Source organism: Sceloporus occidentalis, unplaced genomic scaffold (assembly GCF_023333645.1).
Source record: "Sceloporus occidentalis isolate IW3139 unplaced genomic scaffold, rSceOcc1.0.p SCAF_4, whole genome shotgun sequence".
In the NCBI taxonomy this organism is placed as follows: domain Eukaryota; kingdom Metazoa; phylum Chordata; class Lepidosauria; order Squamata; family Phrynosomatidae; genus Sceloporus; species Sceloporus occidentalis.
Genome location: NW_028316984.1, coordinates 156,855,600 through 156,870,789, shown reverse-complemented (window position 1 = coordinate 156,870,789; position 15,190 = coordinate 156,855,600). Strand labels below are relative to the sequence as shown.

Below are 15,190 nucleotides of genomic sequence, written 5' to 3'. Positions count from 1 at the left end.
TGTCATTGCATATATTCATATGGACTGTTAATATATAAGTTAGCGGGGTTAATACACTACCTTTGATAAAAATTTATCAGTTCGGATAAAAGAAAATTATTATAAGTTGATTTGGAAATGGTACCTGACTCCAGTGAGATTACATAATATTAATAAGAATAATTCAAAAAATTGTTGGAGAGGCTGTCAAGAAGTAGGGTCATATATGCATATGTGATGGCAATGTAAACATGTACAAAATTTCTGGGAAAAAGTGCTACTAGAAATAGAAAATGTTATGAATATAAAAATAGATAGAAGACGGAATATAGTTTTGTTATCGTTATATGATTCAGAGAAATGGAAAAAAGAAAAAAAAGATTTGGTAACAAGTTTGCTTACAGCAGCGAGATTAATAATAGCAAGGTGTTGGAAAACGAAAATGGATGTAGAAGTGGAGGATTGGTACAAAGAGGTATGGAAATTAGCTATTAACGATAAATTGACGTGTAAACTGAAAGTAAAAAAAGGACTATGGAAAAGAAATGACTTTGAGGGGATTTGGAAAGAATTTGTTGAGAAAGTATTGAGAAAAGAAGATGGAAGATGACCTCCAGAAGATGAACTGAAATTTTGGATGGAATATAAGGATGGAAATGGCTCCGGGAAAGGGTGGGGCACTGAGGGGTATATAAAATAATTTGTTAAAATGTAATAGAATGTAGGGATATATTTGTTTATGGAAATATTATAAAAAATTAAATAAAAAAGATAAAATTGCATAGAATTACTGCAGAATATCATTATGCTGTACTGAATTATCACAGCCAACAACACTTAAACCACATTGGAATCAGGTCTGAAACCTAATCTTGAGGACCTTTCACACCATCCATTCTGTGAGATACAGATTGGGTTTGTTATTAGGTGATGTCTTAGAATTCTCTGGGTGAGAATTCTGAACACTCTCTCCCCCCTAAATTGCAGGTCCCAGGATCCCATTGGATGTTGCCATGGTAGCTGAAGTCGAATCATACTGCTGTAATTGTGTATTGTGGAAGGGACTCTACACTCTGGAGCATTGATTTGGATTTCCTGCATAGCAGGGGGTTGGACTGAATGGCCCTTGTGGTCTCTTCCAACTATGATTCTGTGTGGGCTTCTACTGTCACTTGAATGGCATATGAAATTATAGTTGGATTTTGCCAGCTGTATAGTATTGCTTAGGTATACTTCTAGTTCTGTAAAAATTAATTATAATTAATTATTTTAATGGTAATTCTTCCCTCTTCTTTAGGAATTAGTGTTGAATTCCTCTGTTCTCCTCGGTCAGATGCAGCAATGGAAAACATTACTGCTTGTCTACATGCCCTACAGGCAATACTTGATGTTCCTTGGCCAAGGTCTAAAATTGGTAGTGATCAGGTAACAATCTAATCTGGAAAACCTGAGTTCAAAAAATTTAGTTTTATGATGGTTATTTGTGACTGACATTTCTAAGAAACAACTTCTTCTGTTATGTTCCATCATGGTAGCCTTATGTTATGCTCGCAATGTAATGTTTAAGTTTCCTTTATTCTTCGGGTTAATAAAAAAGATAAAAACAGTTTAAATTGAAGCAAAACCAATTTATGCAGGAACAGGCAGTGCCAATAAAATGTGACATTACTTTCTAGGCCATGCACTGGTTGCCATGCAATATTTTTATCAAACTAGTAAGGCTGCATAAGTAGTAAGGGGTGAGGAGTGGGTACATGGTGTGCTAGATTATTTTTAATATATTCATGTTTTCCTGTACCTGTTTTTCTCTCTCTCTCAGATAGATTATACATGTGTTTGTTGTTATTGGTGTTTTCCCTTCTTTTCTTCTTCTTCTCTTATTCTGGTTTATGAACCATCAATAAAATTTATTCCACAAGAAATATATAAAATTGTAAGACTGTTTTGTAAATAGTACATATATTTTACTATTTTACTACTATGTAGCCCATATGTGTGTATAATGCAGTTGGTCTTGGACCATAGAAAACTGGGCTAACCACTAGTCACAAAGCAAAATAAGTAACATTGGGAAAGTTTCACACCCTTACCCTGTTACCTAAAGTGTTATCCTAAGGATGAAATTTGAAATGTTAAAATTAATGAAAAAGTCGTGTCCTATTTTCCTTCATATAGGAGCTGAGTGTCGAACTGCTGAATGTTTTGCATCGCCTTATACTGACCAGAGAGTCCCCTGACATTCAGCTTGCTGCTCTAGGGGTTGTTCATCAGATTCTTTTTGCAGCACAAGAACATGTCAAGGAAAAACGGAGAAGTGCAGAAGGTAATAATGACATAGATTTGGCCAAATTTCTAATGGCTATGGTTTTACTGTCTTAATTTTTTTTGAAATTTTTTTTGAAAGATTTGTAAAACATAATGTAAGTATTTAAACAATGTAAACCAAGAAATACAAATATATAACAGTAGAAGAATCAGGATATTATTTTTCCATAGGTCTAAGTTATAAATGAGTTTCAAGTATATCATATATAATCTCATCCAATTATCATTTGGGTTTAAAATAGTCCTCCACCAAAACTTTTATGAACTTACATTAAAACATCCAACCATAAATTTAAATCTGAAGATGGTTGTTGTATTTGATGTTTCTTTGTATTGATAAATGGAAACCATTTGTCTAGAAACGTGTCTTGATAGTTATGTCCTTCGTAAATTTCCATATTATCTGATAGCTTCTCAAGGAGCCATAAATCCTAACTCCTTTTCCACCAGTTTTCAAGAGAAAGTGTGTCCATTTTCCAATGGAGGAAACAGCAGTGGGAGTCAGTACAAGAACGTTCCTTGGTAGTGCTTCAAACTATTCCCCATTTTTTTTCTTAGTGAACCTAACATACATAGACTTAAATTGCTAGTTCCGCCTACAGTGACTCAATGGGATTTACACAAGTGTTGAGTTAACCATTTAGCAGTTGATTCAGTGTGTCTACTCTAGTTGAAATAGCGGTTTGATTTAAGCCAGCATGTATTTGCTACAATTAACACAGAAGCTAGAATCTATAGCATTAAATGGTATGTACAAGAAACTGTAATGCAAAATCACCTTGTGCAAGTAGAAGAATAGTGACAACACTGATAGGAGAAGGTGGTGGCTGCTCCAAGCTGATTATATCGCTGTAAACCTGAGGGCTTCTTGGAGTCAAAACACTATTGGAAAGGTAGCATGGAAAATTACCTTTGCCACAGCACCTATGATATGGCAGTTATCACTCCCATAGGGCTGGGGTACAAGAAATAACTACTTGGGAGTCAGCCTCTGAAGGGTGACAGCCATCTCTTTTTGCTGTTGACACTGATGTAGTTCTGTCATAACTTTTGCCATCATCATTGTCTCATCCTCCTTTGTCACTGCAACCAGATGCCATTCTTCCATTGCCTCATGATTGCAATTAACTGTGCTGATAAGGTTTTCTGCCCCACTGAAATTGAAAAAGAACTTGGCCAGATCATTTTTTTTTTCAAAATACATTCTTCCTCTACAAACTAAAACAAGATGCATCTTTCCATTTAACAAAGTTGGGGATTATAATTTTGTAAAGGATCTCAGAATGCCTCAAGAAAGGATTCTCAGCATCTTCACAAAATTAGAATTTTTAGCATGCAGGATAGATGAGAGGAAGTACTTTTTCCACACGTTGCATAATTAAACTGTAGAATTCATTACCATAGGAAGTGGTGATGTCCATCAATGTAAATACTTTAACATGGAATTGGACACATCCATGGAGGATAAAGCTATCATGATGGATATATATTACTCCTGGGATCAGAGTCAAAATGCCTCCTAATTCTTGTTGTTAGGATATAGCAGTGGAGGAGGACTGTTATCTTCGTGTCTTGCTTGTGGTCTTGCTGGGGGCTTCTGTTCAGCCACTGTAGGAAACAGAATGCTAGACTAGGTAGGCATTATGTCTGATGGAAAAAAGGCTATTCTTCTTTCTCAGGTAGTAGCACAATAGTAACACTGTGTCTGAGACTACCCTGTGCTTGTAAGGTTTAGCTGCTGAAATGGAGCTAAATTGTGAATTATGGCATAGATTAATGTGGGATTCAGTGTTTAAAATGTCTGTTGAGATGGCTGGAGAAAAACAAGCATGTACAATTGAAATGAGCCTTTTCCCCCCAGTTTACCCCCTGCCTCCATTTCTTTTCCCTCCCTCCCTCTTATTTTTTTTTAATTATAAACCCTTTGGGCATGGGATCTGTCAAACTTGCCCTTTGGAACACATCATTGAAATAAATGACGCTACATAAATGAGCAAGATTTCCTTAATGCATACCTCTTCCACAAGCCTGTTGTTGTCCAGGCTGTTAACAAGCCTTTGCATTTTTATCCATGTGGCTTGCTCATAGAATCTCCCACAGCAGATTTTGTTCTTCATGGGTACAAATGAATATGTGCGAAATACATATATGAACATATTTTGTGAGTGCATAGAAGATCAAAGTGTATAAATAAGTTCAATTGCCTATGAATGTGCCTCTGATCATGTTATCGCTGCTTTTAGGACAGATAGTGCAGATTTCTAGTTTTGCTCTAGTAGAACAAGCACAATGTATACAATTCCAGGTTCTGGATAAAAGACTTTTCACTCCCCAGTAGCATTCTTCTTCTGTCCATCTGCCCTCATGAAGAAAGGGCATCTTCAGACAAAAGCCTATTTCTGTACCTAGACCGCTCTTTCTGGATTAGTGTAATCGTTTTATCATTCTTCCATACACAAACTAAAATAAAACAGTGCAACCAGTTACTGCTTAGAAATTTTCCATGAGTACATTTTTCAAACCAAAGGCACTTGCTGTATATCTTTGTCCTTTTTTCATTTTAGTTGATGATGGTGCTGAAGAAAAGGAAACATTACCAGAGTTTGGAGAAGGAAAAGACACAGGAGGGCTGATACCTGGAAAGTCCTTAGTTTTTGCAACACTAGAGATGTGTATGTGCATTCTTGTAAGACAGCTACCTCAACTTAACCCAAAGATAACAGGTAGTTCTGGAATTACAGCCGGAAAACCTCAAATATTATCAGAAAATGGAAGCAGGCTGGTGTCAGCAGCATTAGGAATCCTCTCTGGCGTGCCAGCAGTCTGCTCACCAGAAGGTAAGATGAAATATCAAAATATGTTTTAACTGAAAGGGAATTAAGGAAATGCTCTAGGGAGGGGAGTGTCTTATGCCATTATGTATACACTGAGACAATATATTCACAATTTCTGTTATCAGTATTGTTTTTAGAAGATTAAAAATAGATTGTTGAACCATCACATTTGCAAATAATACCAAATTAGGAGGAGTAGCTAATACCCAGAAGACAGAATCAAAATTCAAAATGGCCTTTAGATTATAAACAGTATAATAAATCAGAGCACAAACATGGTTCTAATGTCACACTACTGATGTAAATAGGCCACCAACATGGGCCATACAAGTCAGATAAAAGCATGTTGTCAGAACTGTCTATTGCTTTAAATAGGGATTTCACTTTTTTCTTTCCTTTCTCTGTCCTATATCTGCTTTCTTTCCTATGTGCTTACTATATTGTAAGCATTTGGCCCAAACAATGTTACCCAAATATTTCTGTTTAGCATCAAGACACCATGGGTGCTTAATAAGCATTTTTATTAAATATATTTGCATCTGAGAAATACAGTGCTACCTCGGGTTACGAATTTAATTCGTTCCGCGGCGCCGTTCGTAACCCGATACATTTCGCAACCTGAAAAAGCCGCTGGAAAGCCGCTAGCTGCGGTTTGAATTTCGCGCCGAAACGCGCCGAAAAGATTTTCGTAACCCGAAAAATCATTCGTAACCCGGAACAGTTTTTTTAAATCTAACTTTTTCGTACCCCGGAAATTTCGTAACGCGGTGAATTCGTATCCCGGGGTACCACTGTAGCTACTTCTTCTTCGTGGTCTCTGCGAATCACACAAATGGGTTTATTCTGCGCCTGCGCAGCAATCCTCGGAAACTTCTAGAATCTCCAGGCAGAAAGTAATGTATCTTTCTGCAACTTTTTGGCGGTAGCCCCGCCCACCCATATATAAGGCCCCTGGTGGCCCGCTCCTCTTCAGTTCCTTCATTCCGCCGCGCTAAGCAGCTCGAGGAACTTCGCTTGCATCTTGTTGCTCTTTCACAATTGAATCTCTGGCATTTGACCTTCGGACTTTCACTTGACCATTCTTCGGACTTTCCCTATCGGCTTGTCTTCTACGTGATCTTTCGGCTTGACCTCGGACCGGTAACGGACTTGATTACCATGGCCTCTTTCAAGCAGTGCACTAAGTGCGGGGTGAAAATCCCTAAGGCCGATGGCCATGAAAAATGTGTCCTTTGTTTGGGGGAGTCCCATATTCCTGGCAACTGCCCCCACTGTAAAGCTATGTCGGCCCAGGCCCTAAAGAACAGGGACCGGACACTTAAGGCTGCGCTCTACGAGAAGGTTTTGAGCCAGCCCAGTGGTTCTCGGGACGCGGACGCTCCCAGGGCCTCCAAGAAGAGAGGAGACAAACGCTCCGACCACGAGAGGAAACGGGCCCGCTCTTCATCTCCGCCAGCCAAGAGCCGTCGCAAGGGCCCTCCAAGTACGGTCTCAGTGCCTCCGCCTGAGTCGAGGCCAGCACCGTCTACATCCCCAGTGGCCGAACCGGCGAAGACCCCGACTCCTGTACCGGCGTCTTCCCGGATTATACCCCTGGAACCCAGGGTCCTCCTTGTGAGCCATCTCTCCGCACCGGCGGATGCCCTGCAGATCGTGGACTTGGGTTCGGAGTCTGAAGGGGAGCTCCACGACTCCGATGCTCCCCTATCCCCACAGAGGGCTAGACCCCGTTCTCCCTCTCCTGTGGTGAGACCATGTCCCGCCAGACGGGACACAGAGCGCCCCCGCTCCCCCCCGAGGAAGGATCGGGCCACACTAGGGGCGGAGGCGGATGCCGCCTTAGATCCGGACCGTCCAGACTCAATGGAACGGGACCAGGACCTGTTTGATGCCTTCCCAGATCTCGTCTTCGATCACCGTACCAGACAGTATCTTATCCCGGTAGATCCGTCCCGCCTACGGCGCAACATCCGGGACTGCTCACGGGACCGTCGCCACACTGATGCCTCCCACGGGCTGGATGACTTGACCACCACCGACTTGTCGCCCAGGAAGCGTAGCAGATCTCCATCAAGATCCAGATCGAGATCCCCACGCTCTGCGTCACCTTCCGACGATGATGAGGCTCCATTCGTCCCGGAGGGACCTGCTGTTCCGTCCCCCACAGACGACGTCAGGTCCTTTGCCGACAGGGTAATCCGGATGGCGGATGCCCTGAAGTTAGAAGTCGCCCACCCCGAGGACGATGCCCTCGACCTGGTGGAGAGAAGGATCCACGGTTCCGCCCCAGCTCCACCAGCCTTGGCATATCTCCCATCGCTAGAGAAAATTGCCAAACGCTCCTGGGACGCACCGGCTTCCATCCCGTCGACATCCCGTAGGATTGAAAACCTCTATCGGGTCACTCCTTCGGCACCTTCTTGGCTCTCCAACCACCCTAAGCTTAATTCAGCTATCGTGGAAGGAGCCCAGTCCGCCTTCGTCCCTAAGTCCTCGTCTTCTCCAGTCGACAAGGACAGCAAGAAACTGGATGGCCTAGCTAAGAAGTTTTATGCTTCAGCGGCCCTGGATTTGAAGGTGGCTAACTACGCGGCCTGCATGGGGGCCTACGTGCAATACCTCGTAGAGAAGATGGACCCCACCATCGCTGACCTGCCGGATGACAGGAGGCGGATGATGTCTGCACTCAGGAATGAAATCCACCTGATAGGCGGACAGCAGATCATCTCCGCGAGGCACTCGACGGACTGTGCATCAAAGGTCCTCTCTGGTTCCATAGCCCTCAGGCGATACGCGTGGCTCCGGTCTTCGGACCTCACTCCACAAGCAAAGGCGGCCATAGAAGACATGCCCTTTGACAACTCGGGCTTGTTTCACCGGGACACGGATGAGAAACTCAGCTTCCGTTATAGGATGAAGACTGCCGCCAGAAAACACGGTATGTCATCCTCCGCTTCCAAGTCCCCCAGACAGAGGTACACTAGTCAGCGCCCCTGGCATCCAGGCGGCCACTACCGCTTCCAACCACAGGACCGTCCCTACCATCAGGACACTCGGCCTCAAGGCCAATCCTCCCGGTCACCTGCTCCTCCAACCGACGGGCGTCCATCTTCCCAGCCCAGATACCAACAGGGCTATAGAAAGAAGGACGGCAGGGGCAAGAAGAGATTCTGATGGGTTCCGGCGCACCTCGTCATCTCCAACAGGCTGAGCCCCTTTTTTGACACCTGGGCCGCCATTACCAGTGACTCTTGGGCACTTAACATCGTCCGTAGGGGCTATGCCCTAGAGTTTTCCCAGCTCCCACCAACTGGAGCTTTTGTTTCCACTGCCCCCTCGGACACCCTTCTTGACGAAGTGCGCATTCTTTTGGACAAAGGCGCTATTGAACCCGTCTCTCCCTCTGACTTCAAGCGCTGTTTTTTCTCTAGATACTTCACTGTACCGAAGAGAGACTCTGGCCTCAGACCCATAATGGATCTACGGGCCCTTAACAAATTTATTATTTACAAAAGGTTCAGGATGGTAACCCTTGCTTCTATTTTACCACTCCTGCAGGAAGGCTACTGGTTCGTGACTTTGGACTTGAAGGATGCCTATTTCCACATTGCGATCCTGGAGGACCACCGGAGGTTCCTCACCTTCGCCGTCGGCCAGAACGCCTACCGGTACCGGGTCCTTCCCTTCGGTCTTTCCACAGCTCCCAGGGTCTTCACCAAGTGCATGGCACCCGTGGTGGCGTACCTGCGTCAAAGAGGGATCACAGTCTTCCCATATTTGGACGACTGGCTCTTCACAGCGCCCTCCAAGGACATCTTACTCGGGCAACTCGAATTCACCCTATCCCTGCTGCAAGCACTGGGATTACAGGTCAACTTCGACAAGTCCAACTTGATTCCTTCCAATCGAATAGACTTTATAGGAACAACATTGGACTCTGTACAGAGGAAGGCATTCCTTCCAGAGACAAGGTTTCAGACCCTCTGTACATCTCTGCGGCCCTGCCTCCGCCAAAGACGCCTCCAGGCCCGTGCCGTACAAGTCGCCATGGGACACCTAGCCTCTACCACTTTCGTCACACCGTGGGCCAGACTGCGCCTCAGACCCATTCAATCTTGGTTTCTCTCCGTCTTCGATCCCGTCCGAGACACGGCTACCAAGTTGCTCACCATCCCGAGGACTGTACAGAGGTCTCTACGATGGTGGCTCCAATCCGACAACGTCTGTGTGGGGATGCCATTTCTACCTCCTCAGCCAGATCTCTCCCTGACTACGGACGCCTCCCTGCAGGGATGGGGCGCCCACACACTGGACCTTACAATAAAGGACAAATGGTCACCGGCGGAAGCTACTCTCCACATCAACGTCCTGGAAATGCTTGCCGTGGAGAAAGCACTCAGAGCCTTTCAGTCGGTCCTCGCGGACAAGGTGGTACTTCTTCTCACCGACAACACCACCGTCATGTACTACCTCAACAAACAAGGTGGTACAAAGTCGAGGACTCTGCTGTCAGTCACCATCCGCATTTGGGAATGGTGTATAGAACACAAGATTCTGCTGCAATGCATCCATCTGCCCGGCGACCAGAACGACCTTGCAGATCATCTCAGCAGGTCACCTTCCACTTGCCACGAGTGGAGACTGCATCCAGAGGTGGTGTCCCGACTCTTCAATCGCTGGGGAACCCCCCTCCTCGACCTGTTTGCCTCCCGGCTGAACGCCCACACTGCGAGATTTTGCTCACGGTACAGAGAGCTGAGATCGGAAGGGGACGCCTTCCAGCTCAAGTGGACTCAGGGCCTCCTGTATGCCTTCCCTCCGTTTCCTCTGATCACACGGGTCCTCTCGAAGATGTTGGCAGACCACACGGACGCAATCCTGATAACCCCGTGGTGGCCCAGACAGCCTTGGTTTGCCCCGCTCCTTCAACGGGCGCAAGATCATCTCCACTTGGAGCACCGGCCCGACCTGCTATCTCTCCACGGCGGACAAGTCCACCATCCCGAGATGCAATCTCTCCCATTGGTAGCATGGAGGATACGATCCTGACGACACTTCCATCCGGTGTACAGGATATCATTAAGGCAGCACAGAGACCATCCACACAGAGGTCCTATGCCTACAAATGGGATAGGTTCCTAACCTTTCTACAAGCAAAGGACATTCCACCATCCCGTGTCTCCATCCCGATAGTCCTGGAATTCCTTATGGCTTTAACAGGCGCAGGTCTCTCCTTGAGCTCTATCAAGTGCTACCTGTCAGCCATTTCATCTCACTACCTATTTCAGGACAAACCTTCTCTGTTTGGGGATCCTCTCATAAAGAGGTTCCTTAAGGGATTCAACAATTTGCATCCACCGATTCTAGACCCTACACCGCAGTGGTGTCTAGACACCGTCCTGGCACATTTGGTATCCAAGCCCTTTGAGCCCTTAGCTACCACAGACCTGAGACTCCTGACTTGGAAGACGGCCTTTCTGGTAACCATCACGTCAGCCCGCCGAGCTGGTGAACTGTGTGCCCTAAGGATGGACCAACCCTTCCTTCGTTTCCATAAGGACAAGGTGGTGCTACGTACAGACATCACTTTCTTGCCTAAGGTGGTGTCTGCCTTTCACATCAACCAGGACATTGTTTTGCCGACTCTGGCTCCCAATCCGACCACAGACTCTGAGCGCCAACTCCATGCCCTGGATGTCCGCAGGGCGCTGGCATTCTATTTGAACAGGACTGCCGCTTCCAGGCGTTCAGAGAGACTTTTTGTGTGTTACTCCGAAGCTAAGAAGGGGCTGCCGGTGTCACCGCAGCGGTTTTCCAAGTGGGTGGCCAACACCATCCACCTGTGCTACGAACTGGCAGGGAAGCCTCTACCAGGTCGGATTAGAGCCCATGCAACTAGGGCGGTAGCCGCATCCTCAGCTTTTTTGACCGGGATCCCCCTTGAGGATGTGTGTAAGGCAGCTGTCTGGTCCCAGCCATTGACATTCATTAGACATTATAGGCTGGACGCAAGGGCCAGGCATGATGCAGCCTTTGGGAGGGCAGTGTTACTTTCTGCCATGCATTAGACCTGTTGCACTGTTAATAAATAACACAGTTGTTTGGTTTACATACTTTATTGGTTATGCGATTTATTGGTTATTGACACTCCCTCCTCCACTGACTACAGCTCGCTAGTCTAAACCCATTTGTGTGATTCGCAGAGACCACGAAGAAGAAGAACAGGTTGCTCACCTGTAACTGTGTTTCTTCGAGTGGTCATCTGCGAATTCACACAAACCCGCCCATCCATCCCCTCAGTGTCTGCTCATTTGACAACGCTTGTTGCCGCGCTGATTAGCGGCTCATTCGGAACTGAAGAGGAGCGGGCCACCAGGGGCCTTATATATGGGTGGGCGGGGCTACCGCCAAAAAGTTGCAGAAAGATACATTACTTTCTGCCTGGAGATTCTAGAAGTTTCCGAGGATTGCTGCGCAGGCACAGAATAAACCCATTTGTGTGAATTCGCAGATGACCACTCGAAGAAACACAGTTACAGGTGAGCAACCTGTTCTTCCCTTACTTACCATCTAGTAAATAACCCATTCTTCCGCTCAACTCTGAAGAAACAATTATAAAGCAGTCTTATAGAAATGCGTGTTCCTTTCATATCCACTTCAACAGATTTTTTTAATGGAGCTCAAGTATTATTTCACCATTATTTTCCATGTCTTGCCTTCAAGACATCTGTTAACTTGAGGCAACCACTTGAATTTCCTAGGATTATTTTCATATGTGTTTAATGAAAACTACAGTTTTAACCCATGATGGACTATGTTTCTTTCTAAGAGTCACATCCAGATAGATGCAGTGCCATAGAATTGCCCTTTTCTTCTTCCTAGGATATCAGGGCTGAATCAAAGACACAGAAGCTGACTAGCACACACTTATCTCTTATTAAATCTTTGGTAGTTTGGCAAGTAACACCCTGTGTTAAAACCTACCTATTTCTCCATCTATCTATTTGATTTACTTCTTGCCTTTCTCCCCAAATGGCAGGAATTAAATTTCATACTGTCTTTTAGTAGTATATTATTTAATGTGTATTACATAGGAAATCTCTTGAATTCCTGATGGGGACCACTATGCATACCTAAGCCCTAGCCTTTTTGTGTAGCAGGTACCACTGTGAGGTAACCCCTTGCCAAAGACATGCGTAGAATGGAGACAGAAATGTAATAGTGCTCCTTCTAAGACTCTTAAGAGTTGAGCCTTAAACAAGACTAGCTGATAATAGTGCAATGACTAGGGATGGCTTCTCCCTTCTGGATGCCTGCCTTGGGCCGGTAATGGGCTGGATGAGGTAAAACAAACTCAAATTGAATCCAGGGAAAACAGAGGTACTAGCGATAGTTTCCCAAAATCCAGAGATGGAGATTTGTCAACCTGTCCTGGACGGGATCACACTTCCCCTAAAGGATGAAGTACGCAGTTTGGGGGTACTTCTGGATCCATTTCTACAGTTATCATCTGAAGTAGATGCGATGGCCAGAAGTGCCTGGTATCAACTTTGGCTGATATGCCAACTGCGTCCCTACCTGGACCGAAAGGATCTTGAAGCAGTAGTACTTGCACTGGTAATCTCTCATCTTGGTTTCTGTAACGTGCTGTACATAGGGCTACCTCTGTACCAAGTTTGGAAGCTTCAATTGGTGCAAAATGCAGCAGCCAGTTCCCCACACTCTCAGAACATCTGGGAAGAATCTATTGGATTATCCAAATACCAGACTGATATCAATTCCCACAAAGCATTTACTGTCATGGCCCCTAAACTGTGGAATAGCCTACTGGAAGAGATCCAGCTTATCACTACCTTAGAAGCCTAAGCGATTAAGATGGATCTCTTCTGGTGGGCTTATCTCCCAGATCTCCTGTAAATAAACATAAAGGGACATCCCACTCAGAGTATGTTAAATGGATTAAATGATGATATGCTGATTTTAATGTGATGTCATGATTTTATGCTGTATTTTATTTGAAATTGTATTTTTTATTATATAAAAGAAGATTTATTATAAACATATTCATATATACCAGGGGTTGGCAACCCCCGGCCCGCGGACCAGATCCGGCCCAGCAAGGCCTTTGGACCGGTCCTGCCGCCGATTGCCGCCCCCACTTCCGCGCCACTCTGGGCGCCATTTTTCTTCAAAAATGGCGGCCGAAATCTTGCTTGACCTTTCCCATCACGGGGCAAGTCGTGCGAGACTTCGCTGCCATTTTTGAAGAAAAAAATGGCGGCGGGCCTGTAGGAGGCCTGCTGCGGTCGCTGGAGCCCTCCAGCGGGGCTCCAGGGGCAGCACTGGGCCTGTAGGAGATCGGCGGTGGCCTCCTCTCTCCTTCTCGGCCTCTGTGGAGGCCGAAGCTTCTGCAGAGGCCAAGAAGGAGCCTGCTGAGGCGGCCTGTTGCTCCAGGGCTCTGTTGCAGCCCATGCAGCCCCAGGCCTCCTTCCGGAGAGAGAGGCTTGGGGCTGCAAGGGCTGTGGAGGAGCCCAGGAGGCAGCCTGCCCGAGCCCTTCCCTTCAGCCAAAAGAGCCCATTGGAGCCCTTTCGGCCGAAAGGGCCCCTTGGAGCCCGTTCGGCCAAAGGAAGGGACTGAGGAGGAGAGGGCGGGCACACGCCTCCTCCTCCATGCGGGGCTTCGGCAGACCTGAGGTGTCCTTCGGAGGACACCTCAGGCCTGGCAAAGCTCCGAGGAAAGAAGCAGGGGCTGCTGGCCTCGTCCTCCTCCTCCTCCCCACAGGGCTTCGGCAGACCTGAGGTGTCCTTTGGAGGACACCTCAGGCCTGGCAAAGCCCCAAGGAAAGGAGCAGGGGCCGCCAGCCTCGTCCTCCTCCTCCCCACGGGGCTTCGGCAGACCTGAGGTGTTCTTCGGAGGACACCTCAGGCCTGGCAAAGCCACAAGGAAAGGAGCAGGGGCCGCACGCCTGTTGCTCCTGCCCCTCACGGGCCCTTACTGGTCCCCAGCTGTCTCTGAGAGGCAGCTGGGGGCCAAGGAAGGGCAGGAGGAGCAGGCGTGCGCCTGTCACCCCCTCTCCCAATCCCCCCCTACTTCTAGCTGTCTCTCAGACAGCTAGAGGTCGGGAAAGGGAGCAGAGAAAGCCCCGCCCCCCGGAGAGTAGAAGCTCTGCCCCTGGAGGGTGGAAGCTCCACCCCCGACATGCGCCCCCCCAGTTTTTTGGCTTCGGCCCCCCAGTTGTCTGAGGGACAGCAAACCGGCCCCTGAGTCAAAAAGGTTGCCTACCCCTGATGTACACTTATTTACATGATTAGAATTCAAAGAGGGAAAGATTACAAAAAATATAACGACTCTATATTCTAATAGCTCAAACTTCCCCCATACAATTCTAAGTGCAGTCCTTTACCCCCAATCCCCCCCCCCCCCCCCCACTGTATCAGCTTTCAGGTTTCTTTCACAGCCATCTATTTTTTTACTCTGATTTCTCTTCAGATCGTATAAATCTTTTGCCCTCATGAAATTGTATTTTTATTGTTATAATTGTAAGCCCGCCTCGATCCGTAGGGAGACAAATAAACTCTATTATTATTATTATTATTATTATTATTATTACCCTTGCTGAACAAACAATAACAGAATAGAGCTGGCCTCTCCCTAGTTTTATGGTTGCAATATTATTGTTTTCCTGTTTCTCTGAGATATTGTTACTTAACATTTAATGAACATAAAACATAGCTTCACACATTTGTCATCTTTTTCAGGAAGCATTGCTGTTCTTCCTACTATCTTATATCTGATTATTGGAGTCCTGAGAGAAACTGCTGTAAAATTACCAACTGGCCAGTTACCTTTAACTGTTGCTGCATCATTACAAGCTCTTAAAGGAGTGCTATCTTCTCCCATGGCCCGGGCAGAGAAGAGCCGAAATGCTTGGAATGAATTGCTCCGTAGTGCTTTGGTCACTATCCTTAATTTTTGGAATCAAGGTATGTCAGACTGAAGGTGGTGTTTGCATATAGATCAGTATAATTGTGGAAAGGATTTACCAGCAATT

At 46.1% G+C, this 15,190-nt stretch overlaps 1 protein-coding gene across 4 annotated transcripts in view; it reads left to right on the top strand.

Annotated features, from left to right (window-relative positions):
* The window catches only part of HEATR5A (HEAT repeat containing 5A), a 105,065-nt gene that overhangs the window by 79,275 nt on the left and 10,600 nt on the right, over positions 1–15,190 (top strand). For all 4 annotated transcript variants that reach the window (XM_089522078.1, XM_089522077.1, XM_089522076.1 and 1 more), the window contains 4 exons: positions 1,277–1,404; positions 2,155–2,302; positions 4,869–5,141; positions 14,898–15,122. In XM_089522078.1, the coding sequence (XP_089378204.1) occupies positions 1,277–1,404; positions 2,155–2,302; positions 4,869–5,141; positions 14,898–15,122 (774 nt within the window). The remainder of the gene's footprint in view (positions 1–1,276; positions 1,405–2,154; positions 2,303–4,868; positions 5,142–14,897; positions 15,123–15,190) is intronic.